We start from the raw sequence: 21461 nt of genomic DNA on the forward strand, positions 1-21461 counted from the left end.
AGAGAGAGAGAGAGAGAGAGAGAGAGAGAGAGAGAGAGAGAACGCCAGAGACAGAGAGCTAGAGAGTCATCAATAAGGATGGAAATGTCAATGACTTTCCATTTTCCATCAATAAAGAAGACAGGACTTTAACCCAGCTTTTCCTGACTCCGAGGACGGGGTTCTAGCTACTACACCACACTTTCTTTATAAATATCATTATATCAAAAACAATACAAATGGTTACTTTTCAGCCTGGCCCGGGGTTTCTTCTGCTGACTTGAAAGGGATCACAGTATTGTCTTCGTGAAAAATATCCTCTGAAAGGAAAAAGTAGAAATTTCGGTTCAACAATTAATGAGCTGGGAAAGCTACTTCCAGACTGATGAATGGATTACAAGGTTACAAATTGGGGGGCGGGGAACATCTTAACACAGTCTACATATTAGTGAATCCCCAACATCTTTGGAAAAAAGAACTAAATAAACACCGTTGATGTCTTGGATAATCCTTTTGTGGAGGCTCAGTGGGAGGTTAGGGACAAGAATAAAGGACAGCAGATTTCATACATTAAATTTGTACCTAAAGAGCTGGTTTGAGCCTCTGATACATACTGACCATGTGACTCTGGGAAAGTCCTTTTATCTCTTACCATAACCCCTTACTCTCTAAGCCTCTAAATTGAAGAACATTTGCTGATCTGCACGGGTGAGGGGACTTTCCTAATGGAGAGGTTCCTCACCCCTCTCCCTCCCCCAAATGAAAGGAACAAGAATTGAGCAGAATGAAAATGTGTTGGATGGTTTACAGTTCAATGTAGACATATTTGTGAGAACCCAGATTCAATGAAGGACTGAAGCAAGGGGAGAAAACAGGTGTGAAATTTGAACCCAGGTCTTTTTGAGTTCAGGCTAGCTCTCTGTTCTTTACATCAATGGTCTCCAAAGTGAGGTCTGTGGACTGACCCCAGGAAATGCATAATCAGTCACTTAGATGATGGGAAGATGGTGGTGATGGCGATGGGGTGATGGTAATGATGGTGCTGGTGATTGTGATCATAATGATGGTGATGATAATGATGATGATGATGGTTATGGTGGTGATAGTGGTGATTATAATGAGGGTAATGGTGATGATGATTAGCATTTATATGGCACTTTAAGGTTTGCAAAGAGCTTGATTTCATTTCTATTCCCAAAGAGACTCAGGTCTATATCTAGTCTCATACATGATCACAGAAGCCCTCATCCTAGAATGCTCCTCCCCCAGACCACTCCTTCTGTTTGCAGTCTCCCCACATTGTTCCTCAGGTCAGTTATAACCTTGCTTTTACTCAGGGTCCTGCAATAGGTAATGAGCAAGGATACTGGGAAAGCCTCTGCCCCCCGCCCCAGCATGCACATCCATTGCCTCATGTCATTTCATTCCTGTGAATGGTGCTCCTCAGACACTGGGCTCTCTGTCAGTGAGTAAGAGCCCTGAGCCTCCTTTCCTTTGTATTTTGGGTGGGACATAGTGGTCCCTGCTGAAGGAGCAGATACAGAGGAGTCGTGATCTGAACGACGATCTCATTCCACTGTCTTTCCCTCTCCTGAGCTTCCCTATTTCTCTTGGGAGCACCTCCATTTTACCAGTCATTCAGGTTTGCTCCCCAGTGTCACCCTCAGCTTCTCCCTCTCCTGCACCCCACTGCCCCATAAGTTGCCACATCTGGATGTCTCAGTTTAGCCTCATCCCCTCTCTCCTGGCCACATGACTGACTTCCCCCTCTTCAGTGTGGCCCTCAATCCAATCCAACCTCCACATAATTGCCAAAATGATTTCTCAAGGATTCCAGCCCAACCATGTCACTTCTTGACTCAATAAACTCCAGTGGTTTCCCTAGTGGTTCTAGGATCAGATATTATTTCATGTTTGTCTTATCCTTTTTAATTTCATTTTTTTCTCATTCTATAGTGTACATACTTATTGTCATGGCAATGCATATATTAATTGATTAAATGAATTAAATTCAACTTATTATAATGTGGTTATATAGATTGGGTGAAAGTTAAGTCTGGTGGACTGCTATTGTCTCAAACCTTTGTTGATTCCACACACCAATCAATTAGAAGAAAACTAAATAAGCCCTTAATGAATGTGAAAGCTGGTGGGAATGGAAGTTAAATTCGAGACATGCCCTTTTATGCCAGCTGGTGCTAGTGGTGCTGCAGGACTTCCAAGGATGAACAGAGGACAATGGATGGAGGCAATGAGGGATGGTTTCTTGGAGGTGGAACTGGGGCTGAGCCCTGAAGACTGTGAAGGTTTAAAATATGAATAGGAGCTAGGCAGAGAGAGAGGTCTGGAAACGCACAGTTTTGGTAAAGGCACATGGTGTGTTTAAGAAAGGAGGAAGAGTCCATTTGGGCAGGAGTGGAAATCTGAGTAAGGAAAGCTTGAGTCATGCAAAACCACAGGATGCTAGAATCTCAAGTTGGAAGGGACCTCGGAGGCCATCTATCTGATCCTAACACATTCCTGAAAAGGAGCTCCTGTCATCCATTATAATCTTTTGGACAAAAGGTGATCCAGCCAATGCTCCAAGAACTACAGTGAGGAGGGGGAAGCCACTGCCTCTCAAGGCAGCCCATTTCACTTTGGGACCCATTATTCTTTACATCAAACCTACATTTCCGTCTTTTCAACTAAGGTTGAATTAATGTGGAATGGATGCATAGCATCACTGCTGTGGAGAGCTCTGATGCCAAGTAGAAGTTTCTGGCCTTTATTTTCTAGGCATGGAGAGTCAACACATAATTTACAAATGAAGAGTGAGGAAAGCAACCGCCCAATCAGCATTTACTAAGGGCCTGGGGGGTATACAAATGAACCTTCAAGGAGCTGATTGTCGAGGCTACACAAAATGTATCTCCACATATGGTAAAAACAAAATAAATATGAGAGGCATGGGGAGTATAGTAAGTCACTATCAGAAGCTAGGGGGTGCCACAGTGAACAGAGTACTGGGCCTGGAGTCAGGAAAACCTGAGTTCAAATCCAGGCTCAGACACTTACTAGCTGTGTATCCCTGGGCAAGTCATTTAACCCTGTTTGCCTCAGTTTCCTCATCTGTAAAACGAGCTAGAGAAGGAAATGGTAACTATTCCAGTATCTTTGCCAAGAAAACCCCAAATGAGTCACAGAGAGTCGGACACAATTGAAACCACTGAGCAGAAGTAAGTCATTAGCAGTTGTGGGAACTCAAGGAAGGTTTCTGGTAGTGGTGATGCTGCAACTGGGCCTTGAAAGAAACCAGGCTGTCTGAGAGGCAGAAAAAGCATGGGGTCTAGAGTGGGTCAGAACATCTGAGTCCAAATCTGCTGCTTGGACAAGTGACCAGACCTCTCTGGGCATTAGGTTTCCCATTTGAAAAATGAATCACTAACACCCCTCCTAGCCTGAAAACGTCTGAAGTAGGGCCTAGATGCCAACTTTGACCAGCTTAAAATTCTCTTTCCGAGCCATTGAGGGAACATTTTTATTTTTATTCCCACCGAAGGTATATGATCAAAAAAGGAAAAATCCCAGAGAATACCTGGGGCCCTATGAGATCTCAGGAGCTGGGAGCTCAGGTGTTCCCACCCTCCTCCTCTGGGTGTCTGATTGTTCCAAGGGTTTGTTAAACCAGCCCCAAGAGCTGAGAGAAGAACAGGCCTGCTATCCCAGCATCCCCACCAAGAAAATGGACTCTATTCATCTCACTATCAGGCTTTCGACAGTATGTAATGCTATTCATTGTTGTAATCTCCCTAATGCGTTCCTAATACCCCTTCCATTCTTTTGCTATGAGGATCTCTGTCAACACTGCAATTACCATCAGAGTCTGTCCAGGCAAGTCTTTGAAACTTATTGTAAAGAGCCTCTTTATGTCCACCAAAGCTCCCAGGAGATACCAGACCAAGAGAAACATGGTGGCACCAGTTCTGCACACCACGACTTCTCTCTGCGTCTCTTCCTGCAAGCAAAGACCTTGAAGTTCTTACTTGACATAATTATGTGACATAGGAAAGTCATGAATATTTTTCCACAATGACTCCAGAATAGAAGATAGTTTCTTCTTAACTGACATCTCCCCACATTTTGTTGTCATGGAGCCTTTTTTCAATGAGGACATCCCCAGGCAGCTGGCTGACATGGATGAAACAGATATGAATGGGGGCAGTGCCCAGGGAATCTACCAGCAGTTACCAACCGAGTTACCAAGCAAATGGAACTTCTTTGGTCCCAGTAGGGACTCAGAAATGGAGGGAGTATTCAAGATCATCCAGCCTACCTTTGGCTTTTTTACAATTGAGGAGACTGAGGCACACAGGGAGATTAAGTGATTTGGTTCCATTTGGAGCAAGTGAAAGCCTTGGACAAGGTCCTTTAGATTCCAAATCCAACACTCTTCCCAGGCTCCCATGTGGATGTTGGGGCTTCTCTATGAATAGTCACTTGTAATTTTATGCCATCCAAAAGAATGTAAGTTCCTTGAGGGCAGGGACTGTTTTTTGGGTTTCGTTTTTGTTTTTTCTTTTTGGAGGGTGGGGAGGTAGGGCAGTTGGGGTTAAGTGACTTGCCCAAAGTCACACGGCTAGTTTTTTGTGTTAAGTGTCTGAGGCTGGATTTGAACTCAGGTTTTCTGACTCTATTCACTGCACCACCTAGCTGCCCCAAGCAGGGACTGTTTAATGTTTATCTTTGCATCACCAGTATCTAGTGCAGTCCCTGGCACACAGCATGTGCTCTGTAAATACTTGTCAGATAAAGTTTAGTTAAATAACCTCACAGGTCTTTTTCAGAGAAAAAGTCAGATTGGCAAGTATTGATTAAATACCAGGTATTATGGGAAATACAGAGAATCACAGAATGTAAGAGTCAGAACGAACATTAGGCATCAACTGGTCCAGCTTCTAGCACGGGGGGGGGGGGGGTCTGACCCTAGTAGCTTTGATAAATGGTCATCATATTGCTGCTAGAATGTCTCCAGCATCAAACAGCTCACTCTTCCTCACTCTTCACTTCTTCCATTCTATCATTGTAGGGTTCATTAGGTGGTTGGCTTTTTCCTAGCTGTTCAGTGGAATTTTGTTTATTCTCATCATTGGTCCTACTTTAGTTTTTTGGGGGAATATAGGATAAGTCTGGTCTCTTCTAGATGTCATCTTTTACATTGCTGGAGACAGCTATCATGCCATCTTTTCTCCAAGGTTAAACAATTCAGGCTTTTCTATCATTCCTTATGGGACTCTATCAAATGAGATAATATTTGTAAAGCCCTCAGCACAGTAGTAGAATAAATGAATTTGAATAAATGCTTGTTATAGCTCTTCCTCTGCCCAACATTGTTGCCAAGCAATTCTTTATTACTTCTCATCTTTCTCACCTTCCTCTGAATGAGCTCCAGTTTGTCAATGTCTTTAAAATGTGTGGACAGGGGCAAAATCCATAGTTTATATGGGTCTGATGGGTGCAGTGTAATGGAATGATTCTTTACTGTGATCAGGGCAGCCGATTTCCATCAATTCAGCTAAGATTTCATTAGCCCTTCTTCTTAACCACACACCATCAAGTTAAATCTAAATCTTTCTTGGGTGAATGGCTGCCAAGCTACATATCCACCATTTTGGATACTTGTGCATTTGGTATTTTTGAGCTCAAAGGGACTTTTAACACTGCATTTAATAGTCTTTAAATCTCATCTTGTTGGTCTGGGTCCTGAATTCAGACCTGGAGATGTGATTTTAATTCCTGCTCCTGTCATTTATGGTATTAACAAGCCCTTCCAGTTTTTCTGGCATAAAAATTGATAAGAATCCCTTTTATATCTTTATTCAAGTCATAGATAAAAACCAAAATGTGACTGGCATGAAACTAAGGAAAGGTCCTTGAAGCTTTTAAATAGAGTCAATATTGAACCCTTTTCCAAAGCATTTTGTTTCATTGATGGTGAGACTGGATGATGCTGGCAGAACAACATACAAATTACTTAATTTGGTATCTAAACCCCTCCATGACTGGATCTTAACCTGTCTTTTCATCTGTCTTCTGCATTCATTCCTCCCATTTCCACGCTCTACATTCTAGCCATACTAACTGTCTGGATGCTTCTCATCACCCACTGAAGCCTTTGTACTGGCGGTCTCCCATATTCAGACTCCACTTCATCCCTTATCTCTGCAATAGAGAATCACCTGAAGATGCAGCTCAAGCTTCACCTACATAAACCATCTCCTGATTTCCTCAATTTTTCATGTCCTCTTTCCCAAACTTATGCCTGCTCATGTTTTATATTCTCTCTCTCTCTCTCTCTCTCTCTCTCTCTCACACCCTCACCCCCCCCAAACAGATATAATTCATATCTGTGTGCTGTGTGCATCTCCCCCCCCCCCCCTCAGTGGAATACAAGTTCCTTAAGGAAAGGATCACATCTCTCCGTCTTATCTACAAATATAGCCTGAGAAATCCTATATAATATTTTGCTCAAAAGAAGGCATAGCCTATCTATCACATCCTTTGGTCAACCAAGGTAGTTACCTGATCAATTTTTTTTTAGAAAAAGGGAAATGAAGTTAGCTTGACCTTACTTGTCTTTGATGAGCCTATCACGGTTTACAGTGACCATTGCTGACTTTCATAAATACTCATAATATTGAGTTCTGCAATTTATTGGTTCTAGGCTAATGGCCTCCCAGCATATAGATTTAGAGAGCTGCCAGTAGGATTGCTGAATCTCTATGAGTGGTCTCTATAAGGTCTCACAGAACTAAATAGAAAGTTTACCCCATCCATTCTGCTTTTCCCAAAAGGCAAATGAAGGCTTCCAGCTAGAGTCCTCTGAGCACAACTTTCGTTCCTGACAGGGTTCTAGAGCACATCACTGTGTGTGCTTGTAAAGAGGGGAGGCAGGAAGAGAAGCTGGAGGCTCTTTCCCAGCTTCCTAAGATTCTCCATCAAGTTCTTGCTGAAACTACCTCTAGGGGATGAAAACCTAGAGATTCTTGGGTTCTTGGGGAAAGTGTTGATGCCACAGTCCTAATGTCAACTCCTTCAGACTCTGGAAAGTCATATGTTAGAGAACGATGTATGCGGATTTTTTTCTTGTTTTTCATGGATTCTGTCAACAGCCTAGGAGATATCATAGGATCTGGGAAAGATACTTTCTAGCAATGAAGGTAATGTCTGAGGGTTGGTACTCTCACTTGGAGGTGGCTCAACTCCATAGGTATCCAGTCAAGTCACAGGAAATTGAAGAATCTCCAAGGATGTCAGAAAAAAAAAATAACCAATTCCCCCAATAAATTCATCTTTTCTATAGTGTGTGTTTCAAATTACCTCTAATCAGGAAAGGGGAGCCTTATCACAGAGCCCACAACATATCCCAGAAGTCACTGAGTCACAGAATTAAAGGAACCTTATAAAGCACCTACCCCAAACCCCTCATTTTTATAATTAAGGAAACTGAGACTCAGAGAGTCTAATGACTTGTGCTAATAGCCACAGTTAGGGAAGATCGAACCCAGGTCCAGGGACTGCAAAGTCCAAGCTCTTTCTACTCCACTACAAACGAGACATTAGAATAATTTTTGGAGAGAAAAGATTGTTTCACTTTTTGTTTTTCTTTTCTCCCCCCCCCCAGTTCCATGCCTGGCTAGATAATTAAGAAATGCCCATTTAATTAAACTGACTGGTTGCCCATCTCTGCCAGAATATGAATAGGATTATCACCAGAGTGACTGTCCAACCTTTCTGGATCCACTGAAGCATTCTGCTACAAGGCAACTTACTCCCCCCCAATGGACACTCCCTTGCTCTCAAAGCAAGATTTCACCCTCAGGTTTCTGCCCTTATGGCATCAGTGGAACACTGTGCCAGAGCTATGATGTATTAGTGAGATAGAGATCAGACTCACGGGACCTCAGAGTTGAATAGCAGTTGACAAGCTGCTAGTGTAGACCACACCCAAGTCAGAACCCACTGGTGAAAAGATGTGCAGGCATTCAGACGATATTCACTTATGGTCCAATGGAAGGACCCAGACAAGGTTAGCACAGGATCGCAAAGACTGCAATCTGTAATACCACTGGAGGGAATGACCACATCATGAGTACATGACATGACCAAAGCATTCCAGTATAACTTCTGTGTCTCGAACTAGCCTGTGGCCCAATATATGGACAATTTTTACTGGTTTAGGAGAAATTACTTTTTTAATCCAAGCCTATTGGCTTCTCCCGATCCCCTTAAAACTCAGGTCATCCCAGCATCTGCAAGGAACCTAACCCTCACCTCCTGTCCACACTTCCTACTGCCTCCCTTTGAGATTACCTTCAAGGTACACAGAATACATCTTCTATGGACATGTTTTTCCTATATTTTCTCCCAAACGAAAATGTAAGTAGCGCCATATTTTTCCTTTCTTTGCAGCCCCAGCACTTAGCACAGTGTCTAGAACTAAGTTGTTTAATAAATGCTTGTCAACTGACCAACTTATTGACAGCAAGATTGAGCTCAAAAGTATGTTGCCACCATTCATGTAGATAAAGATTCTCTTCCCAATTCAGGGCTTAAATTCACAGTCATATTGCTTCCCATTTATCAGCAAGTGTTTACTAAAGTGCTTTCCTCTAGTGATAATGATAACCAATATGTCCCACAGTAATAGCGATTTTTTTTTACCATCTATACTGCTGTGGTGGTAGAGAGACTTCAGGGCTAGTTTTTTGAACAAAGACATGTCTTCTAGCATTGTTCCTGCTGCTTCAACATTAACTGGATTGTTTAATGTTGGATAAGAAAGCATAACCTGGAGGGAGACAGACATAGCAGGCTGAAGATTGTATAAGTAACCATTTTCCCCAGATGCATAAATATATCATCTACCAGGGCTGGGGGAAGGAGTGGAATGGGAACGGAACAGTCTCAATCTGATCATGATAAATCCATGAGATAAATATTAAAAGCAAAATAGCTCCTCTCCTACCATGTTCAATAAAGTTAATATGGATTATTTGGGAAATGGATTGAATTGCTCTGGGCCATAGAAATCACAGAATCATTCTGGAGTTGGTAGCCATCTAGTCTAAGCTATATTTGATCAAGAATCCCTTCTACAACCTACCTGTCAAGCGGCCATTCAACCTCCAATAAGAAAAGCCACTTTTCTCCAAGCTGGCCCATTTCACTTTGGGATAGCTTTATTAGAAAATTGTTTTGTTTTCTGAGATCAATGAACCTCAAACATAAAATAGCCTCTCTGTATCTTCCACCCATTATTTCTGGTTCTTTTCTCTGGTGCCAAGCAAAAAAAAAAACGTCAATCCCTTTCTACAATAAGCCTCATTTTCTTCCTTAGCTGAGATGTTCTGCCAGATTTTATATTTAACTTGTCTATATTGTATGTGAGGGTACAACTATGCTAAGAAAAAATTGATAGAGTTTTGTTATTCAAATGAAAGTTTTAAATTGACAAGATGAAGCATTTCTCTAACCAGGTGGTCTCTATGGATCTTAATATGCTTACCCTCCCCGATCTCAGTTTTCACATCTGTAAAATGAGGAAACTGGGTCTGATGACTATTCGGGCTCATTTTGGTCCTAGATTTAAGAGTCTGTGACCATGTGAACAATTACCTTACTTGCTCCATCTTCCATTCCACAATTGGATTTCGACAATACTTATGAAATGTCTTTTATGTGCCAGCCACACAATGTGATCAAGTGTAGAGTTCAAAGACAAAGCAGTGTTCTGACCCTCAAGGGGCTTATAATCTATGGCCTTTGGAGGGAATCTTAAATCCCCTTCCAAAGGCTATTTGACTGATTTTGTTGCAGAGCTTTTGGACAAATCACAAATGCCTGGCAATCTTAACAGAACTCATCAGTTCAATGAGGTCATGGGCTGTTTTTTCCATCATAAAGAAATGGTCTTTGGCTGTCCAGAAGGCAAATATTTATTCTAAAAATCAGAAATGTATATGGCATGCATTTTAACATGCAAAAATGTACAGAGAAAATGTGTTCATGGAGGAAGCTATTGAAAGAAGTGTAGTGTAGACAGGGGCTCCATTAACCCCTGACAGGAACTGTATAAATAATGACAATATTTCTCTGATTAAAATCAACATCTGGTTTTCCAAAAGCAAAGGAAAAAATGATCTTCTAGGAGCTCTTCTGCTGTCATTAGTGTGTTCCTGTTTGGAAAATGGGTTCAGATGGGTTTCCAATAGGCACCTCATCGTTCCTTAAATAAAAAGTTTTGAATAGATTGAAGCATATCTTTCAAAGTGGGTGGGAAACAGATGAACCTTGTCTCCAAGAGGACGGTTTGGGGTATTTGTCTTTTTAAAAAGAAGCAGGGGAGGGAGGGAGAGTAGCAGCCATTTGACATGGAGAGACACATCTGGTAAAGTTTATTTGGCATTCTTCTAGCTATCCCCTTTTCCAAAGACCTCTAACTTCCCCCTCCCAGTTATAACCTAGACATCAACTATTAAGTAATGATACTTAATGATGAAAAAATAGTAGCAGAATTCAATATTAGAAGAAGTATCAATTACAGATGTGTCCTGCTTTAATACCCCATGGCTTCCTGAAAAGCAGGCAGTTCCATCTATAAGTTGACCCTCTATTGATACCTAGAAACAAAATGACAGACTTTTGAGGGAGGGAATATTTAGGAGTGTGGAAGGTAATCATCTGATATGTGGAGGTATAATTAAATCAAGTTAAGTCTCATAAATTTATGTGAACTTGGAATATATGCTCTCTGGATGTGGCTTAAGCAGGCCCTTCTACTATTATATATGAGCAAAGGGGAGTTGGTTCAGAAAAGGCAGTAAGCAAGGGAGTTAGTATCCTCAGCCAACTGAAAACTTAAAAACATGTTTAGCGATGCTTGAAGAAAATTTGAAAATAAAGGTTTGTCAAGAAAATACCCAGTGAGAATCTTTTTTCCAAAGAAAACCAAGATGAATCATAGAGCAAGAGTTGGGAGAGCTCTTAGAGGTCACCCAACCTTGGGCAAATCACTCAACTGATCTGAAACTCGGTTTCTTAATGATCCTATGATCTGGTCCAACTCCCTCACTTCATTGATGAGGAATGACAATTTAAAAAAATTATCTTCTTACTAAGATGAAAGTATCTTAGTGGACAGAGTGCCAGATCTAGAGTCAGGAAGCCCTCAGCTCTAACACAGCCTCAGACACTGACTAGCTGTATGACCCCAGGCAAGTCACTTCACCCTGTTTGCCTCAGTTTCCTCATCTGTAAAATGAGCTGGAGAAGGAAATGACAAACCACTCCAGTATCTTTGACAAGAAAACCCCAGATGGGGTCACAGAGTCTGACATGACTGAAATGACTAAACAACAAGCAAAACTAAGGTGAACAATAAGGGACAAGAATCATACCTGGCATTTAGAGAGGCATTTAAGGTTTAGATCAGGGGATCATAGGATTGAAGAGCTCAAAGTAGTCTTAGCAAGCATCCAGTAGAACACCTCTCATTTTACAATAAAGAAACAAGGGGATCAACATCCATTAATCATATTTACTAGAGCATTGACCCTGGAGTCAGTAATACCTGGTTTGAAAGCATGCCTCTAACAATTGTTATCTGGATTACCTTGTGTAATCAGCAACCACACTGGCACCTCCAGGGTGGCTGCTAGCACAGGGTCTTAGATCTGTTTTACCAGGAAAGAAAGTTTTTTTAAAGGATCAACAATCTTTATTAATTACATTCACTAGTTCAGGGGAAAAGTCAGCACCCTGAACTTCAGAGAAAATACAAGCAGAAAAATAAAGACCAACAGACAGGGCTCTGACTGTCTGAATCAACTATACATTTTACATACATCCCTGGATTGAGAGAGCCTTTACCTCTGAGCAGTCAGGAACTCTGAATATATGGTCACCCAGGGAACCTCAAGGTCCTCATAAGCAAGCCCCTAAAGCAAAATACCAACTCAGTGTTTGTGTGTGTGTGTGTGTGGGGGGCAAACTTCTCAGAGCCAGAAGGCATCATAACCCTCCTGACTCAGCACCTAATTAGAAATTAACAAAAGGTGTGAAAGCCTCCCTGCAGGCAAGCCTCCCCTAAGCAAGCTTCCCTTAATGGGCTCCACTTGAAGCCTATTGATGGGCGGGAAGATCTTATATCTGATTAACGTTACACCTTGGACCAGTCACTTACCCTGTGCCTCATGTTCCTCATTTCTAAGAGGTCTGGACTAGATTATAAGATCATAGATTTTTAGAAGTGGAAAGGACTTCAGAGGCCATCAAGCCCAACACCCTCATTTTTATAGATGTAGAAACTGAAGATCATGTCAGAGTGAGTGACTTTCCCAAGGCCACACAACTTGATAATATCCAAAGTCCCTTGCAATCCTCAATTTTGATCTATGATCCATGCTTTTTTTATTAGGGAAAATTTAGTATATTGATTTTTTTTTCCTGAAAAATCTTTAAAATATTTTCATTGCTGTTTTCAAGTTTAGCTGATGGTCTAAGAATTCAATTCAACAAACCATTATTAAGAACTTTTTTTTTTTTGGAAGTATGCTAGGTACTAGAAATTGAAAAAAAAAACCTGGTTCCTGCCTTCAAGGAGCTTGCCTTCTATCAGATATAGCATGCACATGGGTAAGTCAATATATAATCCACACAAAATAAATGCCAAGTGATTTTTTTTAGGGTAGGGACTAAAAGCAGGGATAATCATCAGTCTTCTTCCAGTTCAAGGAGTCTAGAGTCTTTTCCAAGGCCCTTGTAGCATTGGGCATGGTAGGAAGATGCTATCTATGCTTATGCAGCAGTCACCATCAATACACCAAAGGCCAATTGCCTCCTTTTCCTGTTTTATCCATGTGGACTCAAGGCCTCACTCTGTGGTCTGATCAGATTTTTTTGAATGATTTAAATATTCTGTTTTTTATACTTTAGGTGAATAGTGAAATAAAAATTTCAAAAATTAAAGTAAAAATTATATTAGTCTTTTCTTACCTGAATAGAAAGTAAGATGCTACTTAGAGTATAGTTACTGTTCCAATATTCAGGCCTATCTAGAAAATCTATACATGGTCGGCCAGATTTGGGGTCAACTGTTTGAAAAGGAAACAAAAGAAAATATCAACATGCAATAGAAATACAGACACTCTACTAGATGTTAGAGGTGCAAATAAAAAAAAAAACCAAGGCCTTTTCTCAAGCAGCTTCCAGGTTGCTGAAAGAGAAATACACATACAGGAGTACATTTGTGTTCAGTATGAGGTGCTTAGGGAACTGTTGGGTGATCATGAAAAGAGGCAGAGATAAAGATAGAGGCAGTGTAAAGGCAAAGAGATGGGAGGTGGGTAAAGGCCATTTTGGCTGGGCCAACGAATATAGGGAAGGGAGGAATGCATACTGAGGAAAGGTAGGATGAGGCCAGGTTGGGAAAGATTGTAAAAGCCAAACAGAGTGTGAACACAGACATTAGAAGGAGCCACTAAAATTAGTTGGTGGAGTCAGGGAGTGACCTGGTGAAATTTTCACTTAAAGACAATCATTTTGCAACTGGGTGGAAAGTAAATTGGAATGAAAATTGAAATGGAAAGGAAATCAAAATTTTTCGATAAGGAGACCTATTAGGAGGCTGTCAAGATAATTTAGATGAGACGTGATAAGGACTGGACTTAGTCTAATATAAAAGGAAAGGACTTGGAAAGACAGGTAGTAAATGGTGCCAATGGAACAACACCAAAGGCAGAGGATTTGCTTGATACTCACCCATCTGCATCTTACCATTGGGGTGGAAGGGAATGGTACTAAATGCCACAACAGGAGGGATATTATTGTAGTTCACCGAAAACTTCATTAACAAAGGGAATGTAAATCCTGGGATAAAGAAATAAAAGTTACACCATCGGGATCGACCAAGTTATTAATGTTGTCTCTCCAATAAAAGAGTGGAATGACTGTCCCATTGCTCCCTTTGCGGACCTTTCATGGAAAATGCCCCCAAAATACACAGAAGGAAGTACAAGGGGCCCAGAAGAGGGAAAATCAACAGTGTGATTTTATTACAACTGAGGTCAAATTCACATACACTTAGGAAAACAGCACATAACAAAACTTCATAGTTCCTCATATATTCTTTTTTTGTTCTTCACTGTATATTGAAATGTTCATGTTTGTTAATGATTAAATTCATAGTTCAAAAAATTGATAATTAAAAATCTCAAACTATGAAAAAAGATAAATGATTTTATGGGAATTTTGTTCACCAAGATGGATGAAATGTATACTCTGTCTTAGATGTAATTTACAGTTTTGAGATTTTTTTTTAAGTAATGAGTAACAAAGTAATAAACAAGACATCTCCAAGATCTTAATTGTGTTCAAATGACATGAGTGTTCATCAGAAAGCTTTTAGAATTTTCTCATGCATCTGAAAATTCTGGTGGAAAATCTCTGATGAATGTAATCAGAGAAATACATGACAAGAAGCAGTGGAGGGTAATCACTGCAAGAGCGATGGATGGACACTGGAGAGCACTTCTGGCTCATTATTATTCATGCTTCATCAGGAGGTGGGATGGAAGTTATCTTCCATGTTGGAGGGACACCAACAGATGAAGCAGTCCCATAGGATAATAAGGCATCGCTGCATTTTGATTTCCATTTTTGGAGGAAACATCTTCAGTAATGACACAGTCGATTCTTTGAAGTATCATGGTCGTTTCTAATTTTACAGCATGCTGATTTTCATTGTATGTAGTGGCGCCTCTTGAACCTCATGTGTGCTTTTCTTGGGATTTGAGGTGACATGTGTCTACACTGTTCTGCAAGCACAGAAGCATACCTACACAGTCTCCTCCATGAGGGCAGGGACTTGGTCTAAGCTGCCCATTGTTGCTCCCGCGGGTGCCCAGTGAGGTGTGCTACGCACAATAGATGCTTAATAAAATGTGCCCCATTAACATACTATTGGCAGAACTGTGCAGTGATCTAATTGTTCTGATTATCAATTTGGAATTTTGTAAGTAAATTGATTAAGTTTTCCTCCCTAGTGGAGCTAGAAAAGGCTACCATTAGATCTATACCACAAGGAGGTCAAGGATAGAAAAAAAAAAAGGACCAACATATACAAAAATATTCATAGCAGAGTTCTTCCTGTTAGGAAGGGGAGGAGGGGAATGGGTGCCTATCAATCAAAGAATGACTAAAAAAGAAAACTATGGCATATGCATGAAATGGAACATTATTGTGCAGAGAAAAATGACAGATATGAGAATTTCAGAGAAACTCAAAGATTTTGTATGAACTGGTACAGAGCTAAATAATTAGAAACAATATATACAATGATAATAGAAAAGATCACTGGAAAGAAGTTGAGATCTGAGTAATTGCAAGGCCATTGAACATTCCAGAGAACAAAGGATATGTCCCCACCCTTCCCCACCAATCGCTCATCCCAGAGAGGACAGAATGCTGGTTATGGCACCCAATGGAGACACCATGTCCGAGGTTCTTGCTTGGTTTTCCTAGTTAGGGAGGAGTTGAAATGATTATCACATAGAAACTGAAGATAGGAATAAAATGAATTTTTAAAATAAAACTTAAAAGGTGCGCTTATTTCTTAATAGAAAAGCACAAACCTTCCCAAACTGAATCCTTCAGGCCTTTGATTTCAGCTAACCATTTGAGTAAATTATCACTTAGTGGGGTCACAGTTATACCCTGCAATAAGAAAAAAAAATAAAGCAATAAAAAAACGATGAATAATAACTTGCTCTGGCTAATGTCTGATATGTGTTTATGCTCAAGATTTCCTGTTCGTGGCAAAATCAGCCAGCCAGCAGTGTGACTCTGGCCAAGTCACCGAGCATTTCTCAGCAGTGGTTTCCTCGTGTATAAAATGGGGATAATTATAGAGACTCCCTCAAAGGGTTACTGTGCGGATCAAATGAGATGATTTATGCTAAGCATTTTGCAAAACTTAAGGCGCTATGTAAATGCTAGTTATTATTGTTGCTATTATTAATTTTAATAATAATAATAATAGCTAACATTTATATAGAGCTTATATATGGGCCAGGTGCTGGGCTAAGCATTTTTTGAATGACCTTTTGTGGTCAGTGCTATTATTATCCTCATTTTACAGATGAGCATACTGAGGCAGAAATGAAGTGACTAGCCCAAGGTCACATAGATAGTAGGGATCTGAAGCTGGATTTGAACTCAGGTCTTCCTGACCCCAGTCCAACATTCTGTCTATGCTACCATCTACTGTCTATATACTATCACTGTTATTGTCACATCTAGAGCTGGAAGGTACCTTAGGGACCATCTCATTCAACCCCTTCGTTTTACAGATGAGGAAGCTAAACCCCAGATATGGTAGACAGCTTGCCCAGGGACTCATAGGTAATAAATGGCAGAGTCAGGATTCAAGCACAGAGGGTGGGATTGCAAGGTCAGCATTCTTTCCCCTGTAACACACTGCATTCTAGTTCAGATATTTCAAAATTAGATTGTAAGTTTTCTGAGGACAAGGTCTGTTCTGATTTTGTCTTTGTGATCCCAGTGCCTGAGTCACTGGCAACAGCAAGGGATGACAAGTGGAAAGCCAACATTCTCCAGTGGTATTCTTTGGATGAATGAGGAGGCTGGTCTGACCACCTGTTTGGAATTTGGAAGGATATGGATGGAAGTTACAAAGAATGGGAAAACATGAATGGGTTGTGATCTACATCTTTGAAGGCAAATCCCAAACTGATGAGATCCAAGGCCCATTGGAGAACTTGAGTATCCCCAGCACCAAAACACCACCATATACATAGAATGATGGATTCTGAAACAGAAGAGGTTCAGGTGGCCTAATGTCTTTATTGCTAATGAGGAAACTAAGACCCCCGGAGGTTAACTTGCCAAAGGTCACACAGATAATAAGAGGGACTACTAAAATTAATGGAATTGAAAAAAAAATTATAATCACAGAAACTCAGAATTATGGCCAATGATTGGTCAAATTAAAATTGAGACTTTTTTTGCTCTAAATCACTATTGATCAGAGAAACGCAAATCAAAACAACTCTGAGGTACCACATCTCACCAGTCAGATTGACTAAGATGACAAAACAGGAAAATAACAAATGCTGGAGAGGATGTAGACAAATTGGAACACTAATGCATTGCTAGTGGTGTTGTGAACTGATCCAACCATTCTGGAGAGCAGTCTAGAATTATGCCCAAAGGGCTATAAATAATTTCATACCCTTTGACCCAGCAATACCACTTCTAGGGTTGTATCCCAAAGAGATCATAGAAGTGGGAAGAAAACATGTACATACAAAAATATTTGTAGCAGCTCTTTTTGTGGTGGCAAAGAATTGGAAATTAAGGGGATGCCCATCAATTGGGGAATGGCTAAACAAGTTGTGGTATATGAATGTAATGGAATACTATTGTGCTATAAGAAATGAGGAACAGATGGACTTCATATTCACCTGGAGAGGCTTATACAAAATGATGCTGAATGAGAAGAGTAGAACTAGGAGAAATTTGTACACAATTACAGACACTACGTATATGTGACGACCAACTTTGATAGACTGGACTCTTCTCAGCAATGCAGGGTTATAAATCAACCCCAAAAGACCCATGATGGAGGGAGATGTCTACATCCAGAGAAAGAACAGAGTTTGAATGCAGATTGAAGCAAACTACCTGCCCTTTTTCTTTTTCTCGTTTGGTTTTGTTTCCTTTTTCCCATCGTTCATTCCATCTGATACAATCCTTCTTTATAACCTGACTAATGTTTAATGTGAAAATACTTGCAGATCCTATACTTGATTGTATGCTGCCATGGGGGGAGGGGAGGAAGGGAGAGAAAATTTGAAACTCAAGGAATTGTGGAACTGAATCTTGTAAACTAAAGGTAAACAAACAAATTAATAAAGACCAAATTTTTTTTTTAAAGTATTGAGATTTTTTCCTTTTTTTCCTTTTTTGGAGGGAAGAAAGCAGGGCAATTGGGGTTAAGTGACTTGGCCAAGGTCACACAGCTAGTAAGTGTTAAGTGCCTGAGGTCGAATTTGAACTCAGGTCCTCCTGACTTTGGCGGGGGGAGGGGTGCTCTGTTCACTGTGCCACCTAGCCTTCCTGAATTGAGATTTTCTAAAAAGCATACTTAATTTTTTTCTTCTCTCCCCCATGGCAGCATGCAGTCAAGTATAGGACCTCCAAATACTTTCACATTAGATATTAGTCAGGTTATACAGAAGGATTGTATTGGATAGAATGAAAAATGGGGAAGAGAAAACAAAACTAAACAAGAAAAAGAAAGAGAACAGGTAGTTTACTTCAATCTGCATTCCAACTCTGTTCTTTCTGTGAATGTAGATATCTCTCTCCATCATGAGTCTTTTGGAGTTGACTTATAACCCTGCATTGCTGAGAAGAGTCCAGTCTATCAAAGTTGGTCGTCACACATACGTAGTGTCTGTAATTGTGTACAGATTTCTCCTGGTTCTGCTCTTCTCACTCAGCATCAGTTCATATAAGCCTCTCCAGGCAAATATGAAAACCACCTACTCCTCCTTTCTTATAGCACAACAGTATTTCATTACATTCATATACCACAACTTGTTTAGCCACTCCCCAGTTGATGGACATCCCCTTAATTTCCAATTCTTCGCCACCACAAAAAGAGCTGCTATAAATATTTCTTTGTGCATATGGGTTTTCCTCCCACTTCTATAATCTCTTTGGGATACAACCCTAGAAGTGTCTCCAGAATGGTTGGATCAGTTCACAACTCCACCAGCAATGCATTAGTGTTCCAGTTTTTCCACGTCCTCTCCAGCATTTGTCATTTTCCTGTTTTGTCATCTTAGCCAATCTGACTGGTGAGATGTGGTACCTCAGAGTTGTTTTGATTTGCATTTCTCTAATCAATAGTGATTTAGAGCATTTTTTCATATGCTTATAGATATCTTTAATTTCTTTTTCTGTAAACTGCCTGTTCATATCCTTTGACCATTTATCGATTGAGGAATAACTTGTATTCTTATAGATTTGACTCTGTTCTCTGTATATTTTAGAAATGAGACATTTATCAGAGACATTGGTTGTAAAATGTCTTTCCCAATTTTCCACTTCCCTCTTAAGCTTGGCTACATTGGTTTTGTTTTTACTGAAACTTTTTGATTTAATGTAATCAAAATTATCCATTTTGCATTTTATAATGCTCTCTAATTCTTGTTTGGTTGTAAAGTCTTCCCTTCTCCATAAATCTGACAGGTAAACTATTCCTCACTTTCCCAGATTGTTTATAGTATCAGCCTCTATATATATCATGCACCCATTTAGACTTGATTTTGGTATATGGTGTTAGATAGTCTATGCCCAGCTTCTGCCATAATATATTCCAGTTTTCCCAGCAGTTTTTGTCAAATAGTGAGTTCTTATCCCCAAAACTGGGGTCTTTGGGTTTATCAAAGAGTAGATTATTATAATCATTGACTGCTGAGTCTTGTGTACCCAATCTATTCTATTGATCCACTACTCTATTCCTCAGCCAGAACCAAGTAGTTTTGATGACTGCTGCTTTATAATACAGATTAAAATCTGTTATGGCTTCCTCTAGCATTTCTTTTCACTAATTCCATTGCTCTTCTGGACCTTTCGTTCTTCCAAATAAATTTTGTTACTATTTTTCTAGCTCTACAAAGTAATTTTTTGGTATATTGATTGGCATGGCACTAAATATGTAATTTAATTTAGGTAAAATTGTCATTTTTATTATATTAGCTTGACCTAGGCATGAGCAATTGATGTTTTTCCAATTAGTTAGATCTGATTTTATTTGTGTGAAAAGTGTTTTGTAGTTTTGTTCATTGTCCTGGGTTTGTTTTGGCAGGCAGATTTCCAAATATTTTATAATGTCTATAGTAACTTTAAATGGGATTTCTCTTTCTATCTCTTGCTGCTGGATTTCATTAGAAATATACAGGAATGCCAAGGATTTATGTGGGTTTATTTTATATCCTGCAACTTTGCCAATTTTATTTTTTGTCTCAAGTAGTTCTTTACTTGATTCTCTAGGATTCTCTAAGTATATCATCATATCATCTGCAATGAGTGATAGCTTGGTCTCTTCTTTGCCTAATTTGATTCCTTTGATTTCTTTTTCTTCTCTAACTGCTACTGCTAACATTTCCAGTACCAGATTGAATAAGAGGGGTGATAGTGGACATCCTTGTTTCACCCCTGATGTTATTGGAAATGCTTCTAGCTTATCCCCATTACATATAATACTTGATGATGGCTTTAAATAGATGCTACCTATTATTTTAACCTATTAATTTTTAATTCCTATACTTTTTAGTGTTTTTAATAGGAATGGATGTTGTATTTTATCAAAAGCCTTTTCTGCATCTATTGAGATAATCATGTGGTTTCTGGTAGTTTTATTGTTTATATGATCAATTATACTGATGTTTTCCTAATATTAAACCATACTTGCATTCCTGAAATAAATCTTACCTGATCAAAGTGTATTATTCTTGTGATACGTTGCTGTAGTCTTTTTGCTAATATTTTATTTAAAAATTTTGCATCTATATTCATGAGGGAAATTGGTTTATAATTTTCTTTCTCCATTTTATCTCTTCCTAATTAAGGTATCAGTACCATATTTGTGTCATAAAAAAAAAAAACTGGTAGGACTCCTTCTTCACCAATTTTCCCAAATAGTATGTAGTGTATCAGAATCAATTGTTCTTCAAATGTTTGATAGAATTTGCTAGTAAATCCATCTGACCCTGGAGATTTTTTCCTAGGGAGTTTGCTGATAGCTTGTTTGATTTCTTTTTCTGAGATGGGGTTAAGTAATTTACTTCCTCTTCAGTTAACCTGGGTAACTTATATTTTTGTAAATATTCATCCATTTCACTAAGATTGTCAAATTTATGTGCATACAATTTGGCAAAATAATTCCTAATTATTGTTTTAATTTCCTCTTCATTGGAGGTAGGCTCACCCTTTTAAAAGCATATATTTTTTAAACCCTCACCAAACTCCTCTTTAAATTGGGGTAAATGTACTGTAAGAAGAAAAAACAAATACCAACCAAAACACATTTTTAAAAAATTATACTTTTTAAAAAGTATACTAGATTTCATAATATTAATAATAATAATTAGCATTTATATATTAAGGTTTGCAATGTGAGAATCTAGTGAAATACTTAGAACAGTGCCTGGCACTATATAAATGTTAGCTGCTGCTGCTGCTACTACTACTACTACTATTGCTGCTACCATTACTGCTACTACTGCCATAACCACCACGACCACCACCACCACCACCACCACCACCACCACCACTACTACTACTACTACTACTACTACTACTACCACTACTACTACTACTACTACTACTACTACTACTACTACTACTACTAC

At 39.5% G+C, this 21461-nt stretch overlaps 1 protein-coding gene across 1 annotated transcript in view; it reads right to left on the minus strand.

Annotated features, from left to right (window-relative positions):
• The window catches only part of LOC138165165 (ubiquitin-conjugating enzyme E2 U-like), a 69832-nt gene that overhangs the window by 45696 nt on the left and 2675 nt on the right, over positions 1 to 21461 (minus strand). The window contains exons 2-6 of the mRNA XM_069093305.1: positions 15651 to 15732; positions 13795 to 13887; positions 13015 to 13112; positions 8683 to 8809; positions 227 to 299 (exon numbers count right to left, since the gene is read on the minus strand). Coding sequence (XP_068949406.1) covers positions 227 to 299; positions 8683 to 8809; positions 13015 to 13112; positions 13795 to 13887; positions 15651 to 15732 — 473 coding nt within the window. The remainder of the gene's footprint in view (positions 1 to 226; positions 300 to 8682; positions 8810 to 13014; positions 13113 to 13794; positions 13888 to 15650; positions 15733 to 21461) is intronic.

Source organism: Petaurus breviceps, unplaced genomic scaffold (genome assembly GCF_028583685.1).
Source record: "Petaurus breviceps papuanus isolate PSGF00001 unplaced genomic scaffold, PetGlider_PUasm1.0 208, whole genome shotgun sequence".
In the NCBI taxonomy this organism is placed as follows: domain Eukaryota; kingdom Metazoa; phylum Chordata; class Mammalia; order Diprotodontia; family Petauridae; genus Petaurus; species Petaurus breviceps.